Raw genomic sequence first — 14,265 nt, 5'->3', positions numbered from 1 at the left:
CCCCGCCTCGGAAAAAAACGTCCAAATCTGAGGACGGTTTGTCCGATTCTCCGCGAAACCTCGCTAGACGGCGTCACCCGGAGCGAAAATGCAAGTCAGCGTTGTTGATTTGCCCGAGTGGAATTTTTCACAATCTTACACCGGCGTGGCTTTTCTTATGTGCGAGACGTCAAGTGGTCGGAGGCGACGGCCGAACAAAGAGGCGGAAAGACGTGTGCGGAAAGAAGAGGCGCCGTCACATTCGGGATTCAGAACTGGACTTTGAAACGTATCCGGAACTCAGATTCCACCACAACCCCACGTTGCCGAGGAAGAAACGGTCGAGTGTGTATTCGGAGTCGTGAAAACGTTGAAATCTGCCGTTCTTGTAGACGCACGAGACCAGAGCAAAGCTTGTTTGGTCTGCTTTTTAATTCAAATCATTATGTTATGCATGCTAGATTTTCTGTCTGTTAGTTTGCTCCAATTCCTCCTCCCATGTTTCTAATATTATTCTACATATATTCTACACTGTATGCTGAAGCCCTTCCATCAAGAAGGCTATTTTTTAGTCCCCGTATCGGTATACAGGTATCTGTACATATGAGGGAAAGTATTGTTTTCTTGGTTTAGCTCTCAAATAGCGCTGAAGCTAATGCTATGATGCTAAAATGTAAATATAATATATCCAACAAAAGGAGACTCCATCAGATGGTCATTCTCATTAAAAATGGCGCCACAATAATACGTTTGTTGACACGCATCTCCGGTAGGCATCCGAGGAGGCGCCTATGTTTTGCTCGAAACGTCACGCATGTGAGAATATGTTTTTTCTATTATACATATAAAATAAACCATCTTTCTTTTCGGAGCACTTTTGCTGTGCAGATTTGTTCCAACTCTACTGCTTCAGGTCTTCAGACACCCTCGTCCAGGCGAGCTGGCCGGAGATGATCACACCCCAACTCGTGTCCTGCTAGCTAACTGTGCTACTGCTAACTGCGCTACTGCTAACTGCGCTACTGCTAACTGCGCTACTGGTCAGATGGGTTGAGCTGGGAACTTCAGCTGTCTTTCATTCACACGTCATACAACTGTTGGCGTGTCTGGACAACGCGTGAGGAAGGAAACCTGGAGGAACCTCACGCAGAAGCAAGGAGAACATGGAGACTCCACACCAGAAGAATCCAGCTGGAGACTTTCTGGACGTGAAGGGGAATCAGGAGTCCTGCAGTCCAGCTTCTTGTTTGTTTGCAGGCCTTCAACCAAGCAAGCTTCTTCTTCTTCTCCTTTGGTCTTTTCCCTTCAGGGTCTCCAAGGTGAATCCACCTTCTCCATCTGACCCTCTTCTCTGGATCCTCCTCTCAAACTTCCAATCCTCTCTCTCTATATATCCATCCATCTTCTCTTTGGTCTTCTAGACCTCCAATTCCAGCATCCGTCCACCAATATATTCACCCTCCCTCCTCTGTCCATGACCCAACCATCTCTGACCTTCTCTCCAAAACATCTACGATGCGTCGTCTCAGGAATGGACTCCTTCCTGATCCTCCCCATCCTGGTCGCTCCCAGAGAGAACCTCCACATCTTCATCTCTGCCACCTCCGAGCAGCCGGGCGACTTCGCCGGCTGAGATGATGTCATACGTGAGGGAGCAGAAGAGTACCCGCATCCTCTCTTGCCGGCAAGAAAAATATGGCATCGGTACAAAGAGCAGGAAAGCAATCTGTGGCATTAAGACAAACAGGTTTGTTATTATTTCAATACAATGAAGACACACACACACACACACACACACACACACACACACACATATTTATATTGTCAGGCAAAGAAAGCAGCTCACTCAATCAGATTTGCTCGTCAGCTGCAAGTGATGGCACCCTGGAGGACGCTGGCTCTTCTGGTCTGTGGGCTTCTCGTGGAGCACGGTGAGCTGCTTATTTACACACACACACACACACACACACACACACATACAGATGTTGAGAGATTTGGCGAGAAAGGGCGGCGAGGTCACTGGAGAATGTCGTATCATCATTTCATTGAAAGTGTGAATTTGTGTGTGTGAGCCTGCCGAAGGAAGACTTTTTATCGCGTCGTCCTCCTGGCAGAGCCCGTTCTGCATCAGGAGGCCAAAAAAACATCTAGTTATAAAGTGGAGGCGGACATTTATTTCTTTTATTTTTTTTTATTCTCACTTCAATTTGACCTTTTTTGGTTTTTTAACAGTACATGTATTGTATGCTCCCTCCATATGGAGCTGTACTGCTCTGTAGCCTTGTGACTGCAGTCATACTGTATCGAACACACACACACACACACACACACACACATACAGGAAGCATTTGCTGTTACGATACTGTTCAAAAAAATAAAGGGAACACTTGAACAACACAATGTAACTCCAAGTGAATCCCACTTGTGTGAAATCATAGCGTCCACTCAGGAAGCGACACAGATTCATTTTGACTTGTTTTAAGGACATTACATCAAAGTTGGATCAGCCTGGAGTTTGTTTTTACACTTTAATTTGGAGTGTGATTCCTAATCCAGACCTCCATGGGTTGATACAATTGATTTCCATTGATCATTTTTGTGTGATTTTGTCGTCAGCACATTCAACTGTGTAAAGAGCAAAGTATTTCATAAGAATATTTCATTCATTTAGATCTAGGATGTGTTTTTTAAGTGTTCCCTTTATTTTTTTGAGCAGTGTATAATTCTTATGTCTCTCTGCCCGCAGGCTCGAGAGCCCAGGGTAAGTATGTTTAGCTTGTATGACCATCGGTTTTAGCGTGGCGCATGAACATACGTGAGCTGCGACGCGCTCTGCTGTCGTCAGATTGCGGCGAGGCGCCTCTGAACCCCAGGATCGTTGGCGGGGAGGCGGCCGGAGCCGGTTGGTGGCCCTGGCAGGTCAGCGTGCAGGGCCAGGGAATCTTCTGCGGGGGGACCCTGATCAGCAATCAGTGGGTTCTCACTGCGGCTCACTGCATTGTGGTGTAAGACACACACACACACACACACACACACACACACCTCCTTAAACTCGTACGTCTGGTTTCCTGTGCAGGAAAGAGAGCCAAACACTCTGAGCCACGCCTTTAGGATTGAAATGATCGCAGACTTGAATTAAATAATCCAATTTCTCGGACGAAGCCCGGAGCTAAACCCGGTCTAACTAACGGTCTCGGCAGTTTGCCTCACAGAATGATTTATAAATATTTAAGAAGTTCAGGAGCAGAAGTCCCATAAACCAGGTAAAATAAATATTTATGAAGATATTTTGCAAATAATTATTTTTTGTTTACTGACGGTGATTTTTTCCCGATTTATTTTTAAAATTCAGGTCAAGGCTCCGCTAAACGCTCTAAAGCCCAAAGCTCAAAATGAGTTCATTACATAAATAAAATTTAATTTTCTCCGTAAAACTTTGTGAATTTCAGAAGCAACACACTACACACTTGTTTATACAAAGTGTAAAGGTAAAAAAAAGCAATAAATACAGTGATACTTTAATTTTAGACGTCAAAAAGTAATTGCGGCTCCCAGTGTTTTCTTTTCCGAGGAAACCGGGTCCAAATGACTCTTTTGGTGTTACGGGTTGCCGACCCCTGGTTTAGGGTTATGGTTGGTTGTCGCATAACGGCAAGAGTTGATCTGCAGAGACGAGGTGTAAGGCGGTTGGCAGGCTGATGAGGGTGTTGTTCGTTGGAACAAAAGAGCAATTTTGTGGATTGGAATGTGAAAAGGTAAAGCTAAACAAAGGAGACACAACTGGGATCTATACCAAGATGGATTTGCACACAAGGACCAGGACCTTCTGCACCCTCCAAACAACCAGGAAAGACCCACCACCAGAAGGAGAACAGGTTTCGCTCCTTTGTTTATCTTTAGCTTTTCACATTCCATACAGGACGTTAGAAGCGAAGAAGCCTCTGGGATGAGGGGCGAAAGGTCTCCGAGTAGAAGACTTGACAAGACGATAAGATTTCGACAACCGTTCACCCTCACGTTGACCCATCTGGGTGAAAGAGTCTCCGGTTCTCTTGCTGCATGCGTTTGGACGTTGGGAGGAACCCAAGCAGGCAGGGTTTAGGGTTAATGTCAACAGATCTGTTTGAAGATCCAACCTGTACTTCCACTTCTGCAGTGACGGCGATGATAAAAATCGAATATGAACTGAGTTCTTTACCAGCTTATCTCTTTTGGTTCTATTTAATCTAGAACAACCCCCTCGGTGTGGAGGGTGTACCTGGGAAAACAAAACCTGACGGGCCCCGACGTCAACGAGGTCGTCAGCGCCGTGTCGCAGATCCACGTCCACCCCGACTACAACGAAATATCGATCGACAACGACGTCGCCTTGATGAAGCTGAGAGACCCCGTCACGTTCACGGACTTCATCAGACCCATCTGCTTGGCGAGCAACTCCAGCCGGGTGCACGGCAACACCACCTGCTGGTCCACCGGCTGGGGTCAACTCGGGGTCGATGGTAAAAACAACCCGCTCCGGTCAACTTCGCAAAAATCCGAAGCCCGTGAACCAAAAGACGTCCCGCCTCTCCTCCGCAGACCCCTTGTCGGAGATGCTGCAGGAGCTGGAGGTCTCCGTGGTCGGGGAACGGCAGTGTCGCTGCAGTTACAGCATCGCCTCCCAGCCGATCACCGACAGCATGATCTGCGCAGGGGGAGCAGGTCAAGGAGTTTGCCAGGTTGAACAATGACTCACTGTTTGGGCATCTGAAGAAACATGCATGTCTTGTTCTGAAGTATTAATCACTTCCTTGATGTAGCGTTGATTAGAAACTCAGAGAACAATACATAGTTGTCACCCGGTAGGTGTTGCTGGAGAATCTGCTCAGACAGAACGATCCCTGAGCCGTCCTTGTTTCCCCTCTTGGTTCTCAGGGGGACTCCGGCGGGCTGCTGCAATGCAAACAAGGCTCGGTGTGGATTCAAACGGGCGTTACCAGTTTCACCGTGCCTTGCGGCGTGCGCGGCTTCCCCGACGTCTACGCTCGAGTGTCACGGTTCCAGACGTGGATCACAAGCAAGGTGGACGAGGCCGGAGTGACCTTCGTGACCTTCGACTCCCCCGGCTCTGACCCAGACTCCAGCTTTGTGTGCCAGAACGCAGATGCAGATGCAGATGCAGATGCAAACTCCAAGTCCACGACCAACCGGCTCCCGTTTCTCTCCGTGGCGCTGGCAGTGTCTCTTGGTGGTTTCGGTATGCTGTTAGACTGACCTTGTGCGTCGTATCTTAGATTTGTAATGTGGGCTAAGTCTATTTGTAGTGAGCAAGGAGATCTTCTTGTGCTTTGGGCTTTTCCCTTCAAGGTTCGCAACAGCAAAACACCGTCAATTTGTCGAGACTATCAACCCCAGGTTGGCAAAATATGGAGAAATATAAGCAAAGAAAAATATTTGAAGAAAATAGAACATTTTGTAATACTTGCATTATCTCTGACGTGAGTGGCCTACCAGTATGCCTAATTTGTGGAGAAGAACTGGCTAACAAGATACAATGGTCCCTTTATCTTAGACGTCAAAAAGTAATTGCGGCTCCCAGTGTTTTCTTTTCTGTGGAAACTGGGTCCACATGGCTCTTTGGGTGTTCAAGGTTGCCGAGCCCTGCTCCAGACCTCCAATTCCGGCATCCGTCTACCAAAACAGTGGGGCAAAAAAGTATGTAGTCAGCTACCAATTGTGAAAGTTCTCCCTCTTAAGAAGATGATAGAGGCCCGTAACTTTCATCATAGGTACACGTCAACTATAAGAGACAGAATGCGAAAAAAAAAAGAAAATCACTTTGTCTGATTTTAAATAATTTATTTGTAAATGATAGTGGAAAATAAGTATTTGGTCAAGAACAAAAGTTCATCTCAATACTTTCTTATATGCCCTTTGTTGGCAATGACAGGTCAAATGTTTCCCGTAAGTCTTCACAAGGTTCTCGCACACTGTTGCAGGCGTTTTGTCCCATTCCTCCATGCAGATCTCCTCTAGAGCAGTGATGTTTTGGGGCTGTCGCTGGGCAACACGGATTTTCAACTCCCTCCAAAGATTTTCATGGGGTTGAGATCTGGAGACCGGCTAGGCCACTCTTACGAAGCCACTCCTTCGTTGCCGGGCGCTGTGTTTGGGATCATTGTCTTGCTGAAAGACCCGGCCGTGATTCATCTTCAGTGCCCTTGCTGATGGAAGGTGGTTTTCACTCAAAATCTCAGCATACATGGGCTCGTTCATTCTTTCCTTTACAGGGATCAGTCTTGCAGAAAAACAGCTCCAAAGCGTGACGTTTCCACCGCCGTGCTTCACAGTAGCTATGCCGTTATTCAGATGCAACTCCCTTCTCCTCCAAACACGACAAGTTGAGTTTTTACCAAAAACTATTTTGGTTTCTTTTGACCATAGGACATTCTCCCAGTCCTCTTCTGGATCAACCAAATGCTCTCTAGCAACCTTCAGACGGGCCTGGACTTGTACTGTCTTAAGCAGGAGGACACATCCGGCACTGCAGGGTTTGAGTCCCTGGCGGTGCAGTGTGTTACTGATGGTAGCCTCTTTGGTCCCAGCTCTCTGCGGGTCCTTCACTAGGTCCCCTAGTGTGTTTCTGGGATTTTTGCTCACTGCTCTTGTGATCATTTTGACCCCACGGGTGAGATCTTGCATGGAGCCCCGGATGGAGGGAGATCATCAGTGCTCTTGTATGTCTTCCGTTGTCTAATAATTGCTCCCACAGTTGATTTCTTCACACCAAGCTGCTTAGCTGTTGCAGATTCACTCTTCCCAGCTGGTGCAGGTTTACAATTTTGTTTCTGGTATCCTTTGACAGCTCTTTGGTCTCGGCCATAGTGGAGTTTGGAGTGTGACTGTTTGAGGTTGTGGACAGGCGTCATTTATTCTGACAACCAGTTCAAACAGGTGCCATTAATACAGGTAGCATGTGCAGGACTAAGGCGCCTCTTACAAAAGAAGTTACAGGACTGTGAGAGACAGAAATCTTGCTTGTTTGTAGGTGAACAAATACTTATTTTCCACCACCATTTGCAAATAAATTATGCAAAAATCAGATAATGTGACTGTCTGGATTTTTTTTTTTTCTGCATTCTGTCTCTCATAGTTGAAGTGCACCTATGATGAAAATAGCGAGCCCACGATCAGAACCTACCACTTCCTCCTAGGATGTGGCAGGTCCTGTTTGTGGGCTGGTTACAAAATAGTGTGAATTGACGCAAGACGCAGACAGAGGCATTCGGTTGAAATAATTAGCGCTAAAACCAGATGGATTTGTAAGGTGACATATAAAATGCACGAGGGTTGACTCAAATGACCACTCTTCTGCTATGTATGCCAATTAAAGTGCTTTAACCTCTTAGACGACATTCACATAAAACACCTTTACTTACCCATAACGCTGCTCAAAGGTCTAGAAATGAACGAGGCGCACTGGGGTTGGACTGGAAGGCGAAAATGTTCTTGTTGGCGTACGGAGAGAGAGGAGAAGTTCCTGTTCCATCACACCTGCTAGCTTGAACCGTGACACCATGCAAATGCTGCCCCCTAGAGGCCCGGAGCCTCTCGGAAGCCGCTGGAAACACTGGCGAGCGCTGAGAGCCGGAGGAATAAACCAATCGGTGGCGCTGAAAGCAGAACTTGCTCTTGTGTCATCGACCGTTCGGAGGATTCGTAAACGTCGCCTCGTAATTCACTGGTTCATTATCTCCACCGCTCGTCCAGCAGTCGGGGTTACGAGCCAATCCCGGGCCATCGTTGGGCGAGAGGCGGGTCCAGTCTGGACCAATCGCAGGGCCGCAAACAGAGACGTACAACCGTTCAATGTATGTCATATTGAGACAAAGAGGCCGTTCCCCTCTCGTCCACACCTGTGGAGGGTCTCCTGAGAACCTCCTGCAAGGTTTGGAGTGGTTGGAAATCCAACCACTGACCTTCTGGCTGTTAGGAGGAAGCGCTAATCCCTGCGCCGCCAGACACCTAGCGTTAGATCAAATAAGCAACTCCTCAGTTTTTCGCCGGCGTCCACGGCTCCGGTGAGCCCTTTAAGTTTGGCGGAAAATAATATGCGACTCATTTTCATACGTATTTTTGAATGCGGTCTCCGCATCTCTCACTATCTGATATACTTCACAACAAATCAGGTGGTTTCCTGTCTTAAGAAATATCTCTGATTTATTTGATTCAAATGTAGTTGTCCGTTGCTTTCATGAGAAGATAAGAGGGAAGTGAAACAGGAGCTGAGGGTAAATAGTTTATTTCATTGTCGAAGTATGAAACTTGTGTTGCACTTGGTGAAATCCGATGTGTGAGAAAATCATACGACTCGTGTAAAACTATTTTTTGGGGGGAATCTTCACCTGAAAAAAGGTGTTTAGAAAAAAAAAAATTAAAAAGGAAAGGGAATGGAGGCAGAACAGTTTCCCGAAATCTCCTTCCAGTTGCAACAGCCCACCGTCCACCAGGACGCTTTTGATAAGTGACGCTATTCTCACATGTTGTGGTGAAGAATAAGAACACGACATGTTTTCCACCGCGATGTAATGACGAGAGGGCGGAGGACGGTCACGCTTAGTAAGCGTGGTTGGCCACATACAGCGACTCTCCTCCGGCAGCGCTGCTTCCACTGCTGGTGTATTTGCCCTGGCAAGCCTGGCTGTTGGCCTGCAAGAGAAGGAAACAAGCGACTCTTGAGTACCGCGACCCAAAGCTGCCCTACAACTACCTCGCGTGAGGACGCTCGCGTACCAGAGCTCTCTTGATGAACTCCTCCTGGCAAGCCTTTCCGTTCTCCTTCTTGCCTCCCCAGGCTTTGAGGGCGGAGGCCTGCAGGGCACGGCCATACGAGAAGGTCAGGGCCCAGGGCCTGTGCAGGGGGCACTGGTTCATGGCGTTCAGGTTGACGGAGGCTTCCTCCTCACTCTGACCGCCAGACAGGAAAGTGATACCTTCGAGAAAGAACGTCGGAGACGTTTACCGAGTGGCCCTCGGGGATACGGCGCGCAAAAGTGTTGCCGGTTCGTGCGTCCGGCTTACCGGGGACCGCGGGGGGCACTGTGCGGCGCAGGGCGGTCACGGTCGCCATGGCGATCTCCTGGTTGCTGTACTTGTGTGAGCAGGAGTGTCCGGCGGTGACCATGTTGGGCTTGAGCAGGGTGCCCTCCAGGTAGACGTGGTGGTCAGACAGAGCCTTGTAGACGGCAGCCAGCACCTTCTCGGTGACGTACTGGCAGCGCTTCAGGTCGTGGTCGCCGTCGGGGAGAATCTCGGGCTCCACGATGGGCACGATTCCATGCTGGAAAGTGGAGTGTGTGCAGGATTGTCAAGAGAAAAGGAACTCATCAATCAAGATGTCCAGTATCACCGGGTGAAAAGGTGTTTGTCTGCACTCTCCGCCCTCAGCATTCCTTCGCTCTCACTCAGTTTCGGTCCGTTGTGACGTACCATCTGGCAGATGCTGGCGTAGCGGGCCAGCACGTTGGCGTTCTCAAGAATGGCCAGCTTGGAGGGGGTGGTCTGGGTGATCTTCAGCACGCAGCGCCACTTGGCGAAGTCGGCGCCGTCCTTCTTGTACTGGGCGCAGCGCTCGTACAGTCCGTCAAGACCTGGAGGCCAGAGGGTCACAAAATGGGTCGTCCGGACCGGTATTTGCCGGACGTCCCGGTCCGTTCTCAACTCACCTTGGGTAGTTGTCTCGCCGTTGGTTCCGGCCAGAGGGACGACACCTTTGTCGACCTTGATGCCGACCACCATGTTGCGCTCCTTCAGGTACTGGGGGAAAGTCTTGCCGTTGTCAGCCTTCTGGTACATGGTCTCGTGGAAGAGGATGACGCCACCGATGCATGGGTTGATGCGGTCGTCAGCGGTGAAGAGGAGCTGACGGTACAGCCTCCTGTTCTCCTCAGTGTTCTCAGCATTGATGCTCTGGAAGCGTTTGGCTACGCTACCTGGAGTTGCAGGGGGAAATAAGAGCGTGCGTTGACCAGACTTTTTGACACGTCAGCCATTCAGTCTTCAAATCGAATCAAATTCTTCCAAAAAAGTGACCGACTTTTAGAGGCGTGTCTCCAAAAGCTCTTATTTCTGGTGCATTGGATTATTTTCAGGAAAGAACATGCTTAAAGAACATGGTGGTTATGGTGGACCGATGCTTTTCCGAGGGCTTCTGTCCTCTGGCACTACACCCGCATCACTGACATACCAAGTTTCTCGCCGATCTTTCAAACTGCCGGTCGGCAAACCATCTAAAACTAACATTCACCAAACACAAGAGCCATAGTTGTATGCTCGAGGTCGGTCATTTACCGGTGGACTCATCTGCAGCAAGGATTCCCTTGCCGGGTGCGACGATCTTGTGAGCGATGTCACTGAGCTCCTTCTTCTGCTCAGGAGTGAGGAAGGGGTATGCGTGAGGCATCTTGTCTCTGGTCGGGAGGAGAAGGACAGGGATGAGCTTACATAAGGACGTCTCGATCGCCCGTTAAGTTCACCTAAACACCTACTGGGGTTTGTCCTGCCAATAAGGCGAGCGGCGTTATGTACTCGGTGTTCTGGACAACCCGGATCCGGTGTCAGGCGGCCTCTGCCCCGCCCCCCTCGTCAAGACCGCCGCAACCAGGCGCGTGACCTTTTCCCTATCCTCGCCTCTTATCTGTGACCTTTCCCGGCAACTTCCTGGGTACTCCTGTGCATTCCAGCCCCTTCCCCCCGCTCCTTGTTCTTTCAATGGGCCGCACTAAATATAAAACGTACAACTGCAAAGCCCCGGCGGCTGAAGGAACTCTGGTGTCGTTCCCGGCACTCTGGTACGAACAAGCTGGAAAACATGCGGGTTCTTTTGAAAAATAATCTTAGTCACGCCGGCTGAAACTTTTAATCTAATGGAGGTAAAGCATGATGCGTCGAGTGGGATGATACGCGGCGCTCGAGGAATCAGGCGTATTTATAATTTCACTGTTGTTACTGATAATCGAAGATTGTTTTAATTTATTAAAAAGTTGCCACGGATTGGCTGCGACACCCCATAATGCTCTCAAATAGAAGCTAACTATTACATCCTTATGTGAGAAAGCCCATGCATTACAATCCTTCATTATTATTACTATTTTGGACCCCAAAAAGTCCAAATATGATGTTTTTCCGCGCCCCGGTCGTCAATAAAATACGTCCTTTTACCTTCGAGTTCAGAAGGAGAGCTGGGAGAAGTGAGAGGGGAGAAGATCCGGCCTTCGTCTGCGACGCCCCTCCGGCTCGCCGGCCCTCGTATTTATCCTCCCATTGTGACCCCTCACATTTCAGCTGCTCAACTATAAAAAGAAAAGGGTGCAACCAGAGACGGCTCGTGACATTCAGAGTGGCCGGGGCCGGAGTAACGTGGCGGTGAGCAGCCGGTGAAAGGGCAAAGAGCGCTTCAGTCTCTGGGAGGAGGAGGAAAAAAAAAGAAAAAAAAAAAAATCATATCAGGGGAAAATGACAAACGGGAAAAAGGCGTGAAGTCAAAATATCAATGTGGAAACTATTTGTCGGGATAAAATCATCAGAAATCGAACGCGGGTGATCGGTGCGACTGTACGCTTTGACCGAGAGGAACCTAGACTTTTCGGACTTTATTCCGATGCGTCGAGTTTGAAATCCGTCATCTCAGCATTTGGAAAGCTCTGCGGGGACAGACGGCGTCTATACGTGACGCGCCGATGTTAAAAACACACTTTCTGACAGACGCACGGGGAGAGCATGTGACCGCATTGCTAACCTGCCCTTAGAAATCCAATCTAGACACACGGACACAGACCGTGGATCCTGACCTTTTCTTGACCTTTCTTGATCGTCTTTTGCGCCGCGAGGAAGGTTAGGCCACTGGGCTCCCCACACACACACACACACACACACACACACACACACTGGGGTTGCCCGCAGCCTTATATTCGATCCACTTAATTACCGAGCTGCATCAGCAAAAAGTAGAAGTCGCATCTTTGGGGGAGGGGATCTGCATTGCGTTGGAAATTATTGTGCAGTCGGAATCAGAAAGGTTTTTTTGTCCGGTTTGACGGCCAGGAAGTCGATATGCACGACGAATACGGGAAACAGATATGATCTCATCAGCCCACTCGCATCCTGCCTCTTTCTGTTTGTTTATTTTATTTTTGTCATCGCTATCGTCACTCTGTGTTTCGTCATTCTGTGTTTCGTCTCGTCGATGTTTCTATGTTTGGTCTTTTTTATTTTTTCATTATTATTTTTGTTTGTTATTATTATTATTATTATTTTAATTATTTTTCATTTTTTTATTTCATTTTTGTCATCGCTATTGTCACCCTGTTTGTGTTTCGTCTCGTCGATGTTTCTAATAATGTTAAGTCTTTTTTTATTTTTCTATTATTTTTTTCATTATTTTTCATTTTTTTATTTTCATTTTGTCATCGCTATCGTCACTCTGTTTGTGTTTCATCTCGTCGATGTTTCCATCTATGTTTAGTCTATGTCGTCTATTTTTCACCCTCACTTCCTTTTTTTCCCCTCCATTCTGTTGTCCGTTATTTCAATTTTTTAATCTTATTTAATCTATTTTAGTTTATGCTTGTCATTGCTATCGTCACTCTGTGTTTAGTCTCTTCGACGTTTCTATCTATCTTTATTCTTTTATATTTTTTTAATAATTTTTCAATTATTTTTTTTTAATTATTATTTTTCATAATTATTTTTTATTTTATTTTTTTTTAATTTTTTAAAAAAAAAATTGTTTCTATTTTCATTTATTTTATTTTTGTCATCGCTATCATCACCCTGTTTGTGTTTTGTCTCGTCGATGTTTCTATCTATGTTTAGTCTTTTTTATTTTTTTATTATTTTTTAAAAAATGATTTTTCTCATATTTTTTTTTATTATTCGTTATTTTATTTATTTATTTATTTGTTTATTAATTTATTTTTAATTTACTTTATTTTACTTTTGTCATCGCTATCGTCACTGTGTTTCATGTCATCGATGTTTCTATCTATGTTTAGTCTTTTTTATTTTTTTATTTTTTTTTCTTTTTTTTTCTTTTTATTTTTAATTTTTAATTTTTATCTTTTAATTTTTTATTTCTATCTTTATTTTTATTTTATTTATTTTATGTTTGTCATCGCTATCGTCACTGTTTTTTGTCTGGTCAATGTTTCTATCTATGTTTGGTCTATGTCGTCTATTTTCCACCCTGACTTTCTTTTTTTCCCTCCATTCTGTTGTCCGTTATTTTCCTTTATCTTCTGTTTTCTCTCTGCTGTCTATTTGTTTGTGGATGTCCCCTAAAGATAAGATAAACTTTATTGATCCTCATAGGGGAAATTCCTTTGTCACAGCAGCGTAACAGTTATGATGTCAAAAAAAAAAAAAAGGGAATAATGAGTATAAATATGAATAGAAAAGCAGAAGACAGGGAAGAGCAAGACAAAAAAAAAATCCACAAATAAATAGTCAGCGGATAAATAGACAACAACATCAGGGATGACAATGGGCAACATCAACGAACAGTGAGGGTGAAAAATACACAACTGAAATTGTCTAATTAACAACTAATTGTCTCTCTTTTTATATCTATATTCATATTTATTGACACAATAACCGTTTCGCTGCTGTGACAAAAACATTTCGTGTATGGGGATCAATAAAGTTTGTCATATCTTATCTTATTGGATCTTAAAAGAGTCGTGTTACTTCAGCAGACTCATGTTTTCCTGTGTGTGTGTGAGGACATTTGTAAAGCCGGACGAGCGCTTCATCAAACTTCTGCAATTAAACACGTACAACGGAAAAACTAATTCCGCAACGCCTTGATTCAACCTCGACAGATCCGTCGCGCGGTCGAACAAAGACCAGCGGACATGCAAATGTGGGCGTGGAGGTTTTCTTGCATGCAAATGATTTTAAGGACTGTCCCCTTGACATTGTTGCATATCCAAATTTGGCGCTGCTGTCAACACTTTGCTCGCTTCGCTTCACGTTCACGACGTTTTGTTCCTCCTGTTGGAAAACGAACGGTGTCTTCGCGCATACCTTCCAGTCAACTTGAGAGGTTGTGGAACCTAGATTTGCTTGCAGAGAGGAAGTAAAGACAAAAAGAGGAAACGGTCTGTCTTGTTTATCACCGAGGCAGCGGCTGTCCGGTCTGGAGAGGTGCATCACCTGTCACTTACAGCGACAAAGAAAAGGATCTGAACAGAACCTGAATTTCCTTTGTCATGTCATCATTTTTTTGCTTAAAAGTGACCGATGGCCGAA

General features: G+C 46.2%; 2 protein-coding genes across 3 annotated transcripts; one reads left to right on the top strand and one right to left on the bottom strand.

Annotated features, from left to right (window-relative positions):
- The first annotated feature begins 1,815 nt into the window (after window positions 1–1,815).
- LOC147215017 (chymotrypsin-like protease CTRL-1) lies at window positions 1,816–5,409 on the top strand. The gene is made up of 6 exons (XM_086140914.1): window positions 1,816–1,910; window positions 2,726–2,740; window positions 2,825–2,984; window positions 4,210–4,478; window positions 4,558–4,697; window positions 4,894–5,409. The coding sequence occupies exons 1-6, from the start codon at window positions 1,856–1,858 to the stop codon at window positions 5,230–5,232; spliced, it is 978 nt and encodes a 325-aa protein (XP_085997040.1). The 5' UTR covers window positions 1,816–1,855; the 3' UTR covers window positions 5,233–5,409.
- Window positions 5,410–8,244: 2,835 nt separating this feature from the next.
- On the bottom strand, window positions 8,245–11,905 carry aldoab (aldolase a, fructose-bisphosphate, b). Of its 2 annotated transcripts, none has more exons than XM_086140913.1 (8): window positions 11,795–11,905; window positions 11,179–11,420; window positions 10,309–10,427; window positions 9,684–9,950; window positions 9,448–9,608; window positions 9,040–9,298; window positions 8,752–8,951; window positions 8,245–8,667 (listed from the first exon to the last, which is right to left on the bottom strand). In XM_086140913.1, the coding sequence occupies exons 3-8, from the start codon at window positions 10,418–10,420 to the stop codon at window positions 8,575–8,577; spliced, it is 1,092 nt and encodes a 363-aa protein (XP_085997039.1). In that variant the 5' UTR covers window positions 10,421–10,427; window positions 11,179–11,420; window positions 11,795–11,905; the 3' UTR covers window positions 8,245–8,574. The 2 variants fall into 2 exon arrangements, with proteins under 2 accessions (XP_085997039.1, XP_085997038.1); XM_086140912.1 differs by having other exon boundaries at window positions 11,808–11,900.
- Between the last annotated feature and the right edge of the window lie 2,360 nt (window positions 11,906–14,265).

The sequence above is a fragment of the Fistularia commersonii genome, chromosome 33, assembly GCF_037954325.1.
Source record: "Fistularia commersonii isolate RoL2024-O1a breed Wild chromosome 33, RoL_Fcom_v1.0, whole genome shotgun sequence".
Taxonomy (NCBI): domain Eukaryota; kingdom Metazoa; phylum Chordata; class Actinopteri; order Syngnathiformes; family Fistulariidae; genus Fistularia; species Fistularia commersonii.
This window is presented reverse-complemented; position numbering and strand designations above follow the sequence as displayed.